Here is a 16462-nt window from a genome sequence, read left to right as displayed (position 1 = left end):
TCTTTCTGGTACCCCATATTATTTACTCACGCAAAGTTGAGAAGGGGAGGTGCAGGGAAAGGGGGGGGGGGTACAAAGCGAGGCGATATTGTATTAGGTAATACTATAGCAGTTGAGCGTCACGAGCATGTTAATATCAATGTGTTTCTTTTAAAAGTCAGCTAGCCTTCATTTAACTAAAAGGTGGCGGGTGGGGGGCAGACGAAAGTGAAACGAAACCGTTCTGAAATGATTTGCTTTTGAAATCAAGGGTGGTTAGATGGCCGAATGGTTAGGACGTGCGCGCTGTATCATATGATCTAGCGTTGTTTCGATTCCCCGACTGTACTTGACAAGGAGTAGGATCGCCTATCCATCCTCGTGGGTTTTCTACGGGTCGTCCGGTTTCCTCCCACTGCTAAAGACCCCTACGCGCAAGCGTATTATTGAAATATAATTTTAACCATGTGTTAGTCCTGGAGTTGTTCAGTACCACCACAGGAATCATGAATGACCACTGCCAGACAGTTTGTGCAGTGGGTTGCCCCTAACAGACACGCCCAAAATAACACGACCCCCAACTAGGATAGATTAGTCGGCACTGTTCCTGTGGTCCAAAAAATTAAAAATTGTGCCAGGATGCGTAGAATACTAACACCTGTGGTGGTACTGAACAACTCCAAAGCTGTTTTAGGTGGTACAGATTTCGGCTAATCTAGCCTAGCTTTGGTCAAAATATTAGATAACTCTTGTCAGGGATACTCCACCACTACAAATGTCTGGCAATTACATAGCTCTGTCAGGGGTACCCCACCACTAGAAATGTCTGTCAAAAAAAAAATGAGTGTTTTTGTAATACCTGAAGATGTACGGTACACTGCAGTAAGATTTTCGTGTGGTACACTTTTGAGCTAATCTAGCCTAGTTGGGGATCATGGCATTTAGGGCGTGAAATACCACACCCACTACCAGAAACCCGGCAGACTTACATTCTGATGATACCAGATATACATACATTGATACCATATAGGAGAAAATTGGTACACTTTTCAGCTAGGTTGACCCCCTTGGCTCCCGGTCTATGGGGCGACAGACTGTAGAATTGTTTTTTCTACTCTCACAAAACAGGCGAAATTGACAGACTGGCCTCAAAATTCTGTCCCATTTCTTATCCTCTCGTTAACGAGAAATTGGTTCCATTTGCCATTACATTGACTAAAATTTTCAGGCCCAGTCCCCAAAAATTAAAAGCTCAGTTACATATCTGAAATATTTTCGAGCCTTTGGCGCTGGATTCCTTCATAATAACATTTTTCCTCTCCTCTGTTGTCTTATACTATCTTAGCACAATCATATTCACGGTTATAGTGAATTGCCCAGTTAGTACCACTGGTGTGTGGGTCGTGGGGCGTCAGACTGTACAAATGTTCTGTCAACTCTTGCAAAACAGGCGAAATGGACAGGGACAGATCTCGAGATTCTGTCCCATTAACTCACATTTCTGGTCCACAAGAATTTCTCCCAGCAATGACCCGCTATGCCAGGATATTGACTCAATTTTTCCAAATTTCTCAGGTTTCTCAGTGTTATAGCCACAATCATCATATGACATGAACTTTTATGTCAACTTAAATAAAACTGCTATCCGGCGAGGCAACGATCGGCGAACAACGTACGTACTATATAATTACCGGTGTACAATACTATCTATGTTCTACCGGGACGTTCGATGTTATAGCCAGTATTTTGTTGACATTTATTGTGGGGTGGGATTGTGGAAGGCGCCCTAGATTTGGAACCGCCCCACCCCCTCCTATTCCCAGCTTTTAGATCAGCTACTGTACTGCGTCACTCGTACTAGGGGCATGTGTATCAGTCGGTAGCATTTGGGCTACCGCCCCCCCCCCCCCCCGAACAAAATCGTTATGTACGCCCCTGCTTCGAGGGTTGCAATTTTAGCCGACTTCGTATTTCTGTCGCGGCAATAGAGAAAATTTTTCAAGACGATTGATTAAGAATTGTGGCCTGTAGGCGACACACAGACATAAAAAAAAGAAAATGGGCGTGGCTTTGTCCCTGGGGGTTGGGCATGTACCCAAAGAAATAGGGGATTAACGTCCACTCGACACATTTCAATACATAGCTTGCGCGTATTATTAGCAGTGGGAGGAAACCAGAGGACCCGGGGGAAACCCAAGAGGTTGGACAGGCGACTCTACTCTTTCTCACGTACAAGCTAGGAACTGAAACCACTCCAGTTAACTTAATGAATGATAAAAGACGCCCGGGACAATTTTATTTTCGCGTTTTGTTATTTTTAAATACACAGGGGTCGTTCTCGGGGGACCCTATCAATATTCAGAACTTTTCGATCCCGGAGTGTTACGCTTTAACATTTGAAGTTTGTGAACGAAATACACAGGACAGAGGTCAAATTGCAGGAATTTGTGTAAAATTGGAGGTGTGGCTTTAAAACTTGATCGGCGGACAGGACCAGTGCCGATGATTTTGTCGCTATTGTGGGCGCCTGATCGGGAATGCCAAGCCAAGCCTATGTTTTTACTTGATCCAGGATCAACATCGACAATGTTTCCATTATGGTGGGCGCTTGCAAGGGCATAACGAGACCTGTCTAGGTGTCAGTCAAAACGAATACCGTTCTAAAATTTCTCGTGATACATTTTTTGCCACACCTATGTGACTAGTGTTGTATCTGATGCGTAACTAAACCAGACCCTTACGAGAAATAACACCCCCCAGAAAAACTGTTCCTGTTCAATTCCATAACTCCGTTTGGATAATCGGATTTGGAGTGGTAAGCCTGTATTTAAAATATTATTATGACAGTCAATCCCCTGGCCGGAGGCTGTGGAAAGGTCGGTCCTAGAGTACAAACCAGTTTATTTCAAATATAACGTTAACATCTAGATACGACTGACACTGAACATACGCTAAATCTCATCCGTTTTAACCATGTTTTACAGAGGACTTCAGTAATTAGTTAAAATTATGCTATTTTAATAACGTCACGATCAAGTAATACTATATTACATATGTGTAGATATAATAACTTTAATATAAAGGCCGATATTAATTAAAGTATCTGTTTCACACTTTATTATGCATATAATAACTCCGAATGATGTATAATTAAACAAATTGTACACTGCATTTATACATGAGTCATATTATTTTGGTGGTATACATGTATGTAGGTTCTATCCTCCATCTTAGTTACGTATAACAACATTTGAAGGTCAAATTGACGCGGCCTTCTACATTTTCTAATAAAAAGTCAAGGTTTTCTTTTCAAAAAAAAAAATTAAAAAAAAATTACTAAATTATACATATTTTTTATTTAGGCATAGTTACATAATGTACAACAAAAGTCAAACGCTTCAATTAGTTATACGTATAGTGTAGTGCATGGCGCAGTATATGCTTATTTTTTTGAGAATACCTGATACCACTTCTCAATTGAGGAGTCATATAGCTAATAAACGTTTTCAGTACTGTTGTGTATGGAGTCCACAGAGTCAATACTCAGACTGAAGTACTGTTACTATTACTGGACAGATTAACAAATTCGATCAATTGTAATTTAAAAGATAGCCATTTGAAGTTTACATTTATTTCTGTTGATATTTTAACACCATTGTTGTTTTCTGAGAAAATAAAGTAATAATAAATCCCATACCTTTTCTATACAATATATATATAGCACATTTTCTACGGGTTTCTGTTCGGTCGTCTTTGCTAACTATAAATATTTTAAGCGTCTAAATTTACTTATTGGCAAATTAAATTTACATGGCTGGAATACGAAACTAACACGTTCCCGATTAAATTGTGTTTTATGCTGCATATATATTTTGTAATGCTTATTTTGTCCCCAGTTTTCCTTTTTATTACGTTTACTCAAAACAGTTTGTTCAAACTAATATCTTGTAAAAGACAGAAATCTGATTAAATGACAAGCAATTTTGTTCAAGAACAAATTTTAGTCTGTTTGACATTCCAATATACTGTCCCTGGGAGCCATTAAGAGGTTGAAATGTAAGCTTACAAGGAAAAAAACCACAAAGTGTTGAATAGCTAATGGACGGAAGCGTTATATATACACTTAAAAGACAAACTATTAAATAGTAAGATCAAATGTATGTACAGCCGTATTTGTCGCGGGACCGTCAAGTGTTTGTTAAGTCTTGCATTGGTTCATCAATGGCTTACTAAGCGCCCTGTCCAAGAAAGAACCACATTAACGCCCAAACGCCAAGTATAATGTAAATTAAAACTGTTTACATAAATAAGACTAAATAAAGGCTTGTCAATTCTTATGGACTTGTCCACACCACATGACCTTTAAATCATCTTTAACCCGAAACTTTCACACCTTTTATAGAATATACACGCAGTTTCAATACAAATGATTTGATAACATCCTAGATCATACAACGAAGAGCAACTTACAAAACCTCAAACAATCGCTTTATAGCCTCTTAACAAATGAAATGAAATAAAAGTATTACACCTTACTGTTCTGCACCAACCGGGCTATGAAGACGGGCATACACCATGCAGTGTACTATGAAATGCAATCAAATGGGGATTATAATGTAGCACTTTTCGAATTCCAACTATCAAGTTTTATTTAATGTGCACGACAAAGTATACACAGGACCTTGGTGTTAATCCCATCTAAGTGATAAGACACTGTTCCATACTAGACCCCGCTTCCTGCACCACTGAAAAGGGGAAACCGTGTAGAAAAATCCACAGCACTTTGTCGGCCAACGCCATCGAACCTGCTACTTCCCGGTTAGGTAGTCAGCGCCTTAATTACTGAGCCACCGTGGTTCGACCCTTTAAGAAGGCCGTGATGCATCCGTATCTTAAGACTGGCATCCATAACAAACTGAATTATTTCACACTCGGGTATACACAACATATTTTTACCTATGAAGAATTATGAAGATATACAAGCCCGTTGAAATAAAATATGGATAAGATTGCAAAGTACAAAACTCCCCATACTCGTCCCAGTGTTTTGTTTGATTAGACCAGTGATTCTCAACCAGTGTGCCGCGGCACACCTGTGTGCCTCGAGATCTACCTAAGTGTGCCGCGAAATTTTGAACGGCACACTAAGTGGGTACTCGATTGAACGTTCCAGAATTGAATTCGTTCAATTCCAAAAATAGTGACAATCGAGTGAAAAGGTGGATTTCGGCCTTCAGCGCATGCGTCGACTGAATAAGTAAATATCTCAACCAACCGTGCTGCCGAAACCTTTTAATTACGTCACGATTCTACTCACACCACCTCCGTTGTTGGGACTGCACTGTTAGAAAAAATCTGGTAAATTTACATGAAAATTACTGGCAGCAAAAGTTGCCAGTAAATTTACTGTAAATAAACATTCAGCTGTAATATTACAGAGTTTCTGTAATTTGACTTTGTGAGTAAATTTACCTTAAAACAGTAAATGTTTTTTAACTTTGGACTGTAAATTCACCGCAACACAGTAAATGAACGGTTACAGTAAGTTTGTTTTTAAACTTCCCAATGTAAATTTACCTAAAAGCAGTAAATGAAAAATTACAGACAAATGTTAAAAAAACCCACAATGATTTTAACTTCCGTTCCAGGATTTTAGATGTAAGCTTGTGGTACTGTCTACTGCAGGCATTGTAACTCTGCTCTAGAGACAGTCAGGCTAACACTGGCCAATCGGTTTAATTAACCGTCTTCAATTGACCTTGGTTACGAGATAATACAATCTATGACAAGAAAGTCAAAACATTTTTTTTTTATACGTTAATGAACATACTTACAATCTGATCAACGTACGATGAATAATAATACACGTTTTAGATCGTATAAATAAAGAAAATTAAATATATATAACATGCAATATACCAAATTTCACAAAATGTGATTGTCCATATTATGGTTAATAAATTAGAATGAATACTATAAGAAAATAATTATTAGGAATGGTTCGTTGCTATGGAATACTAAAATAAAATAAGAGACAGTAAATTTACCAATAAGTAAGTTTACAAAATAATGTGAATAAACGTAAATCTGTAATATTACCTAATATTGAAATATTACGCATGTATTTTTACCAGGGTTTAATGTGCCTTTGGTTTCATCAAAGTTTATTGTAAAAAAGAATGAAACTTGGTAAATATACATCATTTTGGTAAACATTCCGAACATTTTTGGTAAAAATTTAATTGCTGTAAATTTACTTATATTTCTAACCTGAAAGTTTACAAAATAATGTAAATAAACGTAAAATCTCTAAAATTGCTTGCTAAGAGACAATAAATTTACCGAATACGATAACTACCAATAAGTTAAACATATATTATGCAAGAGCTAAATCTGCCTATTGCAGGTCTTTCTTTAGGCCTGATATGTTCTATAAACTATGAATTAGACATTTATTAACATGAAAAGACCATAATCAACTCATGGATGCCATCTTATGTGTTGGATTTTCACTGGATTTGAGTCCGATCTGGGGCTCAACGCTCATTAATGATTAAATTCAAAAATAGATAATCAAGACTATGTTTTTTTTATCGTACTGACTTAATAAGTAATGATGATCGAGGCTAGGCCTAACATTCAGTCTCTAATATCTCGATTCCGAGTGGATCAATTTGACAGAAATTTTGAGCATATTGCCTTTACATTATCTAGTTTTTAACTATTATAGTGAGAACTGCTGTAATTTTATTTATATTTCTAACCTAAAAGTAAATTTACAAAATAATGTGAATAAACGTAAGATCTGTAAAATTACATGCATGCTTGTTTATTTTGAGTTCAGTTTGGAAATATTACATATGTAAGAATGTATTTTTACTGATTTTGAATGTGTCTTTGATTTCATCACCGTCTATTGTAAAAAAAGACACGAAACTCTGTAAACATACACGAAACTCCGTTAAAATACGCCAGACTTGGTAAAACTACTACATTGTGGTGAACATACCGATAATTAAGGTACAAAAACTACTTGTACTACTGTAATTTTACAAAAATTTCTAACAGTGTGACAGAACTGTGACAGGACTGAATTCCGCGTTACTCGATTGCAATTCTGTCAATTCGGGACGTTCTGGACTGTGAATCGAGCATCCCCTATGAAAATGCGAAAACCAGTGATTCCAAATGAGTATTCACTGGTGTCTACTGATAAGTGTTTTCTTTATGTAGGTTGGTTCATTCTATATGTCTATGACTAGTCTCCGTCTACGGTTGTATGCCGTATGACTTGCAATGGTTTTATTTTGCAAAATTTTAAATATTTTTCATATAGATTTAGCCAGGTGTGCCGCTATTTTTTCATGTGTTCCAAGGTGTGCCGTTGGCAAAGAAAGGTTGAGAACCACTGAATTAGACCTAGAGAGGGATTTCTCGGGCCGTAGCTTCAGGAATATGAAAACCCCCCAAGATAGTGAATCGTTCGATATATTGTATTTGGTTATGCTCCTTGTGGAACTTCAAAATCATCAGAAGTTAAGCGGTTTTTTTTTCTTTTATCTTGGTTGTTTTTGTTGCTAAATCTTTCTTATTGGCGGTTGGGTTTGCTGACGTTGGTATACAGAAATCTTGCATTTCTGCCAATCACTGTTCTATAACCTATACTAACAAACACCGATTAGAAGCTGGTCAAATAGAACCTATCAGATTACTAATAGTAGTTCTAGAGTAAACTTGACAATTCAGACAGAATTTATTTGTATTCGATATCTAGCGAGACTAGTTGTGTAAAATACGTCTGGGTACGTCACCGTATTGGGGTGTTCATCAACGGTCCGAGATGATTGATCTGGAGATTTTAAAGGGAGACATCCAAACGCAAACAAATGATATTTTTAGTTAAAATACCCCATCCCTCATTATTTTGGTGTTCATGCCAGGGCCTATTTTAATGGAGTCGGGGGGTGGGGGGGGTGGGGGCTCTTAATATTATCAAGCCAGAATTGCGGTCATCACAATACTTCGGTCATTTTGAGACAGGATATGACAATGCGAGATAGAAAATTATTCTGTCCTTTATTGTCCTTTAAAACCACTGTAATTTTATACATATGGTCTAGTTTTCGTCCCACTAGACGGCTAGATACACTTTTCTTGTCAGCACCACACGGGGGCGTGGTGACCCATGGTTTTGCATGAGGAACAAGATCCCATTGGGCTGTGTGGAACATGCTAGAGTCGATTTGTATCATATCTGACCCACGATACATGTTTGACACTGGTTAAGCATTATGGTTATGATTATAATGTTGAATACCGCATTGAAACCGCGTGATTGTTTGCCATTTGCAAACTCAAGGAGGCGCAAAAACTCAAAACCATGACGCAAAGCTCGTCATTGCGTCCCTCTCACCTAGCCCCTGGCACCACAATCGGCACCTCGGACCCGAAAGGATACATGGTTATATAACATAGTATGAATAGCATTGTCCAATTTGAACGATTAAAACATTAACTATACCCAGCCAAATTATGTCAGCTAAAATACTGTATTTCTTCTCTTCAACCCGAGACCAGTGAACTATAACTAAATAGTTACTTTAATAAGAACCATCATTACAGTACAAGAAATAAAACCAAGGGCGCTATTTACACGATATTCATATAGTACTATTTATTATACTGGGTTATAGAATCCTAGTGTTCATATTGTCTCTAGCATGATCGATTATTTCTACATAGGTCACACAGGTCAATAAAAACCGATATTTCAGGAAACCTACGTATTCTTGAATAGAAATATCATCAGTCATTTACCATTTGTTCTAGAATTTCTTTTACATATTCTCTTTGAAATATATATATAGTTAATAATACAAGAATAAATGAAGAAAAATGGCTATAGTCAAAGAAGATTGGGCAAAGTTGTCTAGTAGCAGACGATTCAAATTGAATTGTTATTTAAATGTACTTGAAATTAATAGACCGCTCGTATTTTAACATAAACCATGATTTCCTCTTGTCAGGTGTGCAGGACGGAGGGTCTGTCAATAAATAGTTTCTAGTCTTTCGGATGGGATCCAAAACGGAGGTCTTGTGTACACATTGGCGTGCACGTAAAAGAACCCTGGACAGATGCAATTCGAAATAAGAGTAGGCCGTAGTACCACTGTCAGGGCAAATATTTCCCTCACAGCCCATATGGCGTTTGCCCGGTCTTCATTTGACCAGTCCATGCAGAAAAGTAGGATGTATCGTATTACGTTTTAACCCTTTTTATGTTCCTGAGTGGATACCTAACCTTTGCCTCAATACCGCTGGTATATTATATCCACGTACTACATTTAAAGCAAAAGCCAATAGTGTACGCGTAAATATAACTTGTTGGTTGATATACAGTATATATATACACACAACTAGGTGGGTGTAATTTCCCTTTATGCAATACATTAAGTGTGTACATTGTATATTAATTTCTTCTACTGATAAGTATCTCCATACCACAACCATGAGTGTCGCGATCCGTTGTGACTGGGAGCATAAATAAATATACTAGATACCACGATTAGAATTTGAATGCCTCGGTATCTTTTGAAGACTGGTACACTTCATGCCATGTTTTATGAGTGATATTTCGATTTCCAACTGTCAAGGGATCTTTAAGGTACGGGACCTTGACTTGTCTTTATGTTGGACTTAACATCCGCTTCCACCTAGGGTGATATCGCACACACGGGACTAAATATAATGGTCACCTGCAGATTTCGTCAAGATCACGAGATGTAAACAGGCTTTGAGCGCGTGATTGTTGCCGAGGATTATGGGTTAGGATTAGCCCTAGCCCTGATTACATCTCGTGACGAATTCTGCAGGTGACATTAATATTTAGATCAAACTGTACTAGACGTATCTTCTTGTCCGGCTCTCCAGCATGCACCACTGACATGGTGAAACAAGGCTGGAAAATATTGAGGACCTGATTAAAGCGCCAGTGGCGTCATCAACGAGCCACCATTGCTCACTGGTTATATTAGTAAAATCAGATATGAATACCGTAACATTCTTTAAATCTTCAAGTCATTTTTTACTTACATATTATGAAAATTTAAAGAAGGGTGCTTTATAAAAGTGGTTGTCTTACGTTAAAATACCAATTTGATCGGCTTCGGTTTTTTTCCAAAGATGGACAGTCGCGCTTGTTATATCGTCGTTAAGAATGGCTAGCAGTAAGGACGGCATAATTCCGATCAAATTCTACCACGTGTAAGAGAGTTACATGATAAATTAAAACGTAATTTAAATGGCGATTCCAATAATTACAACCAAATATAACGATTTTAAAAGAATTCGAGGATTTCTTTTGCGATCTTTAAAAAATGTATGCCTGAATTGCCAGGCCAAATCTACGCACGAAATATAATCATTGTCATATCTTTTTTATGAATCATTTAATAAATCGGACTGGCCAGATCTCGTCTGGGTCTACCGAGATGTAATATTTGTGAAATATGTTGAATACTAAACAGACCATGGCAACATAAGTACGTCTATAGATTTGAGTAAAATCTATAATAAACCCATCACAACGTTGGCGTTATTAATTTTGCGATATTACTGGTATCAATAAAATATACTCTTCAAAAAAAAAAAAAAAAAAAAAAGAAACGCATAGCCCAATTTTAATCATTTTTTTTGAACGGGCTTAACAATTTCGCAAGCTTTTCGCATGAAACCCAAATCTAAGGCCTTTTAAATCCTGGGGTTCTCGGTTTCAAAATCAGTTGCACATGTTAACACTCAACGAGCCAAGTGATGTCACATCTGAACGAAGACCAACGCAACAACGCTATCAGTCGGTTACAAGCAGAAGAATCCAAGACAGATGTAGCCAGACTGCTGAATGTTTCCCAGAGTACTATTTCTCGCCTTTGGGATAGGCACTGACAGGGTTAGATCTAATCCCACCCCTAACCCTACCCTGGACCTAGCCCCAATGTTTACCCTAACCCTAACCCACAATCTCGCCAACAGTCACGTGCCCTAACCTTATTTACATCTCGGCGACCCCATCTGCCATGGGCTGTGACATCCAGTTACAACTTTACTACAGCAGCAATTCCTGGACATCGTAGGATCTCAGACCAGACAATCCGTAAACGCTTCTGTTTTTAATACGCCGATACTGTCAAATCCGACTTCAATGGGTTCAGACACACAGGGCATGACCAGAGTAACACGGGGAGCAGTTTGGTCCAGTGACGAGTCGCGGTTCCTGTTGCAACGAGGCGATGGTAGAGCGAGGGTATACCGACGACGAAATTTCACTGTGCGTTTCTTTTTTTTTTTGAAGATTATATTTTCTATAAGTCAATCTCTAAAAGAATTAATATGATGCCATATTGGTTCCTGTTAAACTCGGTTAGTCTAGGGTAACCCTTTGATTTAAAGGGATGACCCATTTATTTTGAGCTGCAACTCAGAAAGTTTCGGGACCACCGGTCTATTTTAAACACCCTTGATAACTAAATTCCCGACAACCCAATAGTCCGATGTTGTTATAACCCAGCTGTCAAACCATCGAGATCGAGAGATCGAAAGAGAGGGAGGGGTGGAAGGGCGGTGATCGTTTAGCAGAAAGAAAATAAAATGGGGTTTTATGTCCTACTGTTCAGCATTTAGCAGTGGGGTGGACTGGACAATCTGCAGGAGAAACCCGCCGATGCTGGTAGCTACGATCGTAACCACGACACGTGTTTTAAGGACAGATATAAAGCGCACGTGTTAGAAAGACACATGTACAACAGTAAGTGAATTAGTAAATCTAATGAATCCACATTAACATTAATAATAGACTCATCACCATTCATATGTCGACTAATTACTATTACTGTATATTTGTTTAATATAATTGTATCATCACTTACCTTTAGATATATCCATATTCATAACACGTTATACATAAATAATGTAACTGAAACGTGTGGCTTTTCTTATCTGTATAACAATTTCTTCGCAGCCAAACCTTTTTATATCCAGCCCATTAAACTATAATACCAATTTGGAGATACTATCCGTCTTGTGCAACAGAGTGTATCCTTGACCCCCTTTACAGATGTCGTTAAATATTCTGCATGCAATGTATATAATATCTATATCCGTGTATATGTGCATATCATCATACTGTACATAAGTATATTATAATGTAAACTATTTATACAGGTAATTATGTAATAATATGTAAACCTCACACGGATTACATACATGACCGTTATGTAGATCATATCGACGTTTTGATCACATGAGACCTTATAAAATGTTGTAATTCCCGAAGCAACCAAGGCATTGATCATAATTGTTGATTTGATTGACCATAGTCACGATAGTAAGACATCGTCAGTAATTATTCGATTATTGGAACTTTTCTATCAACATAAATATTTAATTCATATCAATCTGATATAAGGAGCAATTAAGTGGCTATTCAGCATAAATGCTAATAAGATTATTAAACCCCGGGAGTCTGTTACTAAGAAAGTTGTTTACGAGTGCTCTATTAGGAAAAGTGTAGTCGAAAACACTATGTTTTTGAGACCAGCATACGTGTATATTTGTCAGGACACGATTCACACACTTCTTCGAATTTTCTATGCAAAACGTAATTTCCACGAATGTCATCCAGCCCCAACAGCGTTAACTTTGACATGTGGGAACCTGTATCGCGGTTTGATAGGGGCACGTGTTACTGTTAGCTCGATACCTATTTGGCCCTCTTTTCCAGTTGGAACCATTTTATTTATAACAGCCGAGAATTGAGTTACACGTTGCTTTATATAAAACTTTGCTAAAGCTCTGATCGACTTAGATTTAGAACTACTGGACACTGTATATTACGTGTCTTATACCATGTCTAATTGCATAACATCAAAGATATATTATTGTAACTTAGAAAATTAAGCCAAGAGCCGGGACTTTCCCTTTAATAGTATTAAATCTAAATTACCACGGGTTAGTCTCAAAATCTTAAACGTCCCCTTTAATGGTCTTGAAATCTAACTAATCACACGTTAGTCTCAAAATGGCCGAGCTTTTGTGTTGATGGGACGCTAAACCCAATTTCACCCCATTCCTGTAATGGCCAGGAACATAAATACATTCATATACATACACCTTTATTCAGGACCCGTACTCAAGGTCACCGACTGATTTTAATAGACAATAAATATGCAATAAACAACAGAAAGTACACGGATACGAAATGTCAAAGTGAACGACAAGGCCGCGGATAACGAAATACACTGTGTTCGTTACCTATGTCTAAATGAAAATACAACTTATAGTTAGTTATCTAGAGCACCGTCTGAGAAGACTCCAAATAAAGCTCCTAAATACCCATGTTTTCTCGAATGCATGCCTGTACCATCCCTCGAAAGTACCATTGCACTTACTCATAAATCTTTTTTTTCAGAAAGGCAACATAATACATAGTAGATCAGATTTTGCAATCCTATTTTATTGTTTCGCCGGTCTTATGAAGGATAATTCATTTTGAAATAGAAAACTATATCTATTTATCAAACTATTCCACTAAAATTTGAGTCCCACGCACATTGACATTGCACTATATAAAATCCAAATATCAAAATTTTCTCACGGCGAATGTCACAAAGCCGGAACTCGAGCGTACATATCGATTTTGCATGGGGGGGGGGGGGGGGGTAGCAAAAATGAGATCGACTGATGGACAGGCCACTAATACGAGTTGAACCGAGCCGAAATTTTTGAATCTTGAGTCCAGAAATGCCATTTCCTGGACTTTAGGGGAAGATTTTGCAGAATTCTGATGGCCAGAAAACACTTATAACATGAGTACGCATGGGAATTCATGTTATTTATCAAGAATTATGCACGAGTGTAACCTACGCACGTGGCACGTCACAGACCATGGTCTATGAATCATCTGGAAAATTCTGATGTGGTCCGTACCACCCCCACCCCACCCCTATATTTACGCCCCTGAGTTTTCTGATGGTTGAAAATCGAAATAAAATTTACCCCCTAGCATACAGCACGGCGTAAACCCACCTTTATTGGCTAGCAGGGAAGTAAAATGTTAAACCCCATTGCATTTCCTTTCTTTACCAATAACACGAAATAAGCAACACGATTTACCAGTACAATTATTGGTTGATATTTTATCCAGTTTTAATAAACTATAGCGCACATAGGTGCTGTGTTGTGCAGGAATAATAATTATTAACAAAGCTACGTCCTCCGAAACAACTTGGACTTGTTTTACGACAAAATTCTTGATTACTCATTGTAAATCAATGCTGCTTCAAAGAGTGAAATTTCGCCGAGGCTCACGTACTTGTCTGAAGATTATAGGTAGTTTGGGGGTCACAAGCCATTATTTTAGTATGCCAATTATTTGCGAATAGTTTGCATACCCCCCATAGATCTCCATAAAAGCAATCAGTTTAAAACTTTTAAAGGGTTTAAATATTTATACCCAATTCTTTAAAAGTCTTTATAGAAGGAGGCCTTAATCAATAATCACTGAAAGTTTGTTTCACTGTTTTCTATCACCACGCCGAATAGAATTGTTGGTTATATAATGCACATGGATTCACGGGAGTGACAATATCAAAGATTGATATCTATCGGTTTAAGACATGTACGAACCAGTATATACCAGTAGTTTTCACAGTAAGCGGAAGTGGAAGACCACTTGTGTCTATCACCTGATGACAATATTTAAAATATGACATCCTAGATACTTCTTAGTGACGGATCGAAATAATAAATTTAGTACTAAAGAAAGGGACCATTCCCTAAGAGAGAGAGAGAGAGAGAGAGAGAGAGAGAGAGAGGGTTTAACGTCCACTCGACACAAACTAGGTCATTTCGGGACTAACACATGGTTCAATTTTATTTCAAAAATTCGCTTGCGCGTAGGGGTCTTTAGTAGTGGGAGGAAACCGGAGGACCCGGAGAAAACCCACGAGGTTGGACAGGCGACCCAACTCCTTGTCACGTACAACCGGGGATTCGAAACCACGCCAGTTGACTCAATGTCAGACTTTATAATACAGCACGTACGTGCTAACCATTCGGCCATCCACCCACCACCCCCCCCATTCACTAAGAGAAAGGGGAATTAATACCATTGAAGAATTAAAGCAAGCTATCCCGCCTCCATGGCCTACATGTAAAATTTATACAAATAATTAAGTAAAAAGATTCATTTTTAAAACGTTATGACGATTTGAAAATGCACTGTGACTTGGTAGTCACTTGCAACTAAGAAACGCCAAAAAATTATCTGAGAAAAAAGGGAATGAAATCAAATAAAAGGAAATTGGATTTAACGTCCTACTGTTCTGCACCAACCTGGATAATGAAGACGGAATATATTTGAGAGGTATATTCCATTAATGGTCATACATTGCTCAGCAATTAACTAACGACAACAAATATGCAAAACTTTTTTTTATCAAATAACTAAACTGTATTTACAAAACTTGGTTATGTTGTATGACCAAAGAATCAACAATCCTGAAAATTCAGAACATACTTATACATTTAGCACTGCTGTGCCACTGCTTTAGATATACATGCACTTAATTATACAGAAAAGACGCCTTGCTTCTGTGTCATCCGGGTGGCTTGTACAAGAGTGGAAGCATTTATTGTATCCGTATGTAATCCTTTAATTAAACCTCGCAATTCGACTGAAATAACGCCATTATCTTCGTTGATGAGTAAAATCGAACCGGTTGTTCTATAAATAACATGCAAAAGGAAGTATCCCAGCAACAGGATCGTTTCAAGAAGACATCGGGTTGGGACAAACTAGGGACAAACTATGATACATATCTGTTGTTTACACATCCAATAATACCTTTCTAATCGATAAAAGCGTGGGTAATAATAATCAACAGGATATTAATTAACAAGAAAGGAAGGGTAAGCAAGCTATTTTTCTCTCGGCTACAAAAAATATCATTCATCAAATTTTTGTAATGCTTAGCTGCCTATTCTCAATATAAACAAACTATTATATATTTACACAATCCTCCTAAAAACTATTCTAGCGTCTACCATAAAACGCCCACATGCATAATACTTAGGTAATAAAAGGGATACCAGGGATCAGATTATTTACGTGGGCCTCGTACACAAAGCTCTAAACTATGTATACATTTTAAGTTCCTTTTTGATGTTAAGAAAAACATACATTCTGATGTATGAGATATTAATGTGTAGGACGAGGTACATCTGTACCAGTCGGCGAAGATTTTGAATGGGAACAAGATACCGTGGGAGAACAAAACCAAATATTTATGAACTATGTGGCACATGCTATATGAATATTGAAATCATATGATACTTTTCATTTGGGAGGGGGGGGGGGACACGGTGGCTAAGTGGGCAATGACCTGATATGCCAGGATATTGACTCAATTTTTCAAACTTTCTCAGG

The 16462-nt window shown here is 37.7% G+C and overlaps 1 protein-coding gene across 1 annotated transcript in view; it reads right to left on the bottom strand.

Annotated features, from left to right (window-relative positions):
- The window catches only part of LOC126810728 (pro-neuregulin-1, membrane-bound isoform), a 71342-nt gene extending 59312 nt beyond the window's left edge, over window positions 1-12030 (bottom strand). Inside the window, exon 1 of the mRNA XM_050535951.2 lies at window positions 11904-12030. Coding sequence (XP_050391908.1) covers window positions 11904-11925 — 22 coding nt within the window. The 5' untranslated portion in view covers window positions 11926-12030. The remainder of the gene's footprint in view (window positions 1-11903) is intronic.
- Window positions 12031-16462: the final 4432 nt, after the last annotated feature.

This window comes from Patella vulgata, chromosome 2, assembly GCF_932274485.2.
Source record: "Patella vulgata chromosome 2, xgPatVulg1.2, whole genome shotgun sequence".
Lineage (NCBI taxonomy): Eukaryota > Metazoa > Mollusca > Gastropoda > Patellidae > Patella > Patella vulgata.
Note: the sequence above shows the minus strand (reverse complement) of the source record. Positions and strands in the feature narration are given on the sequence as shown.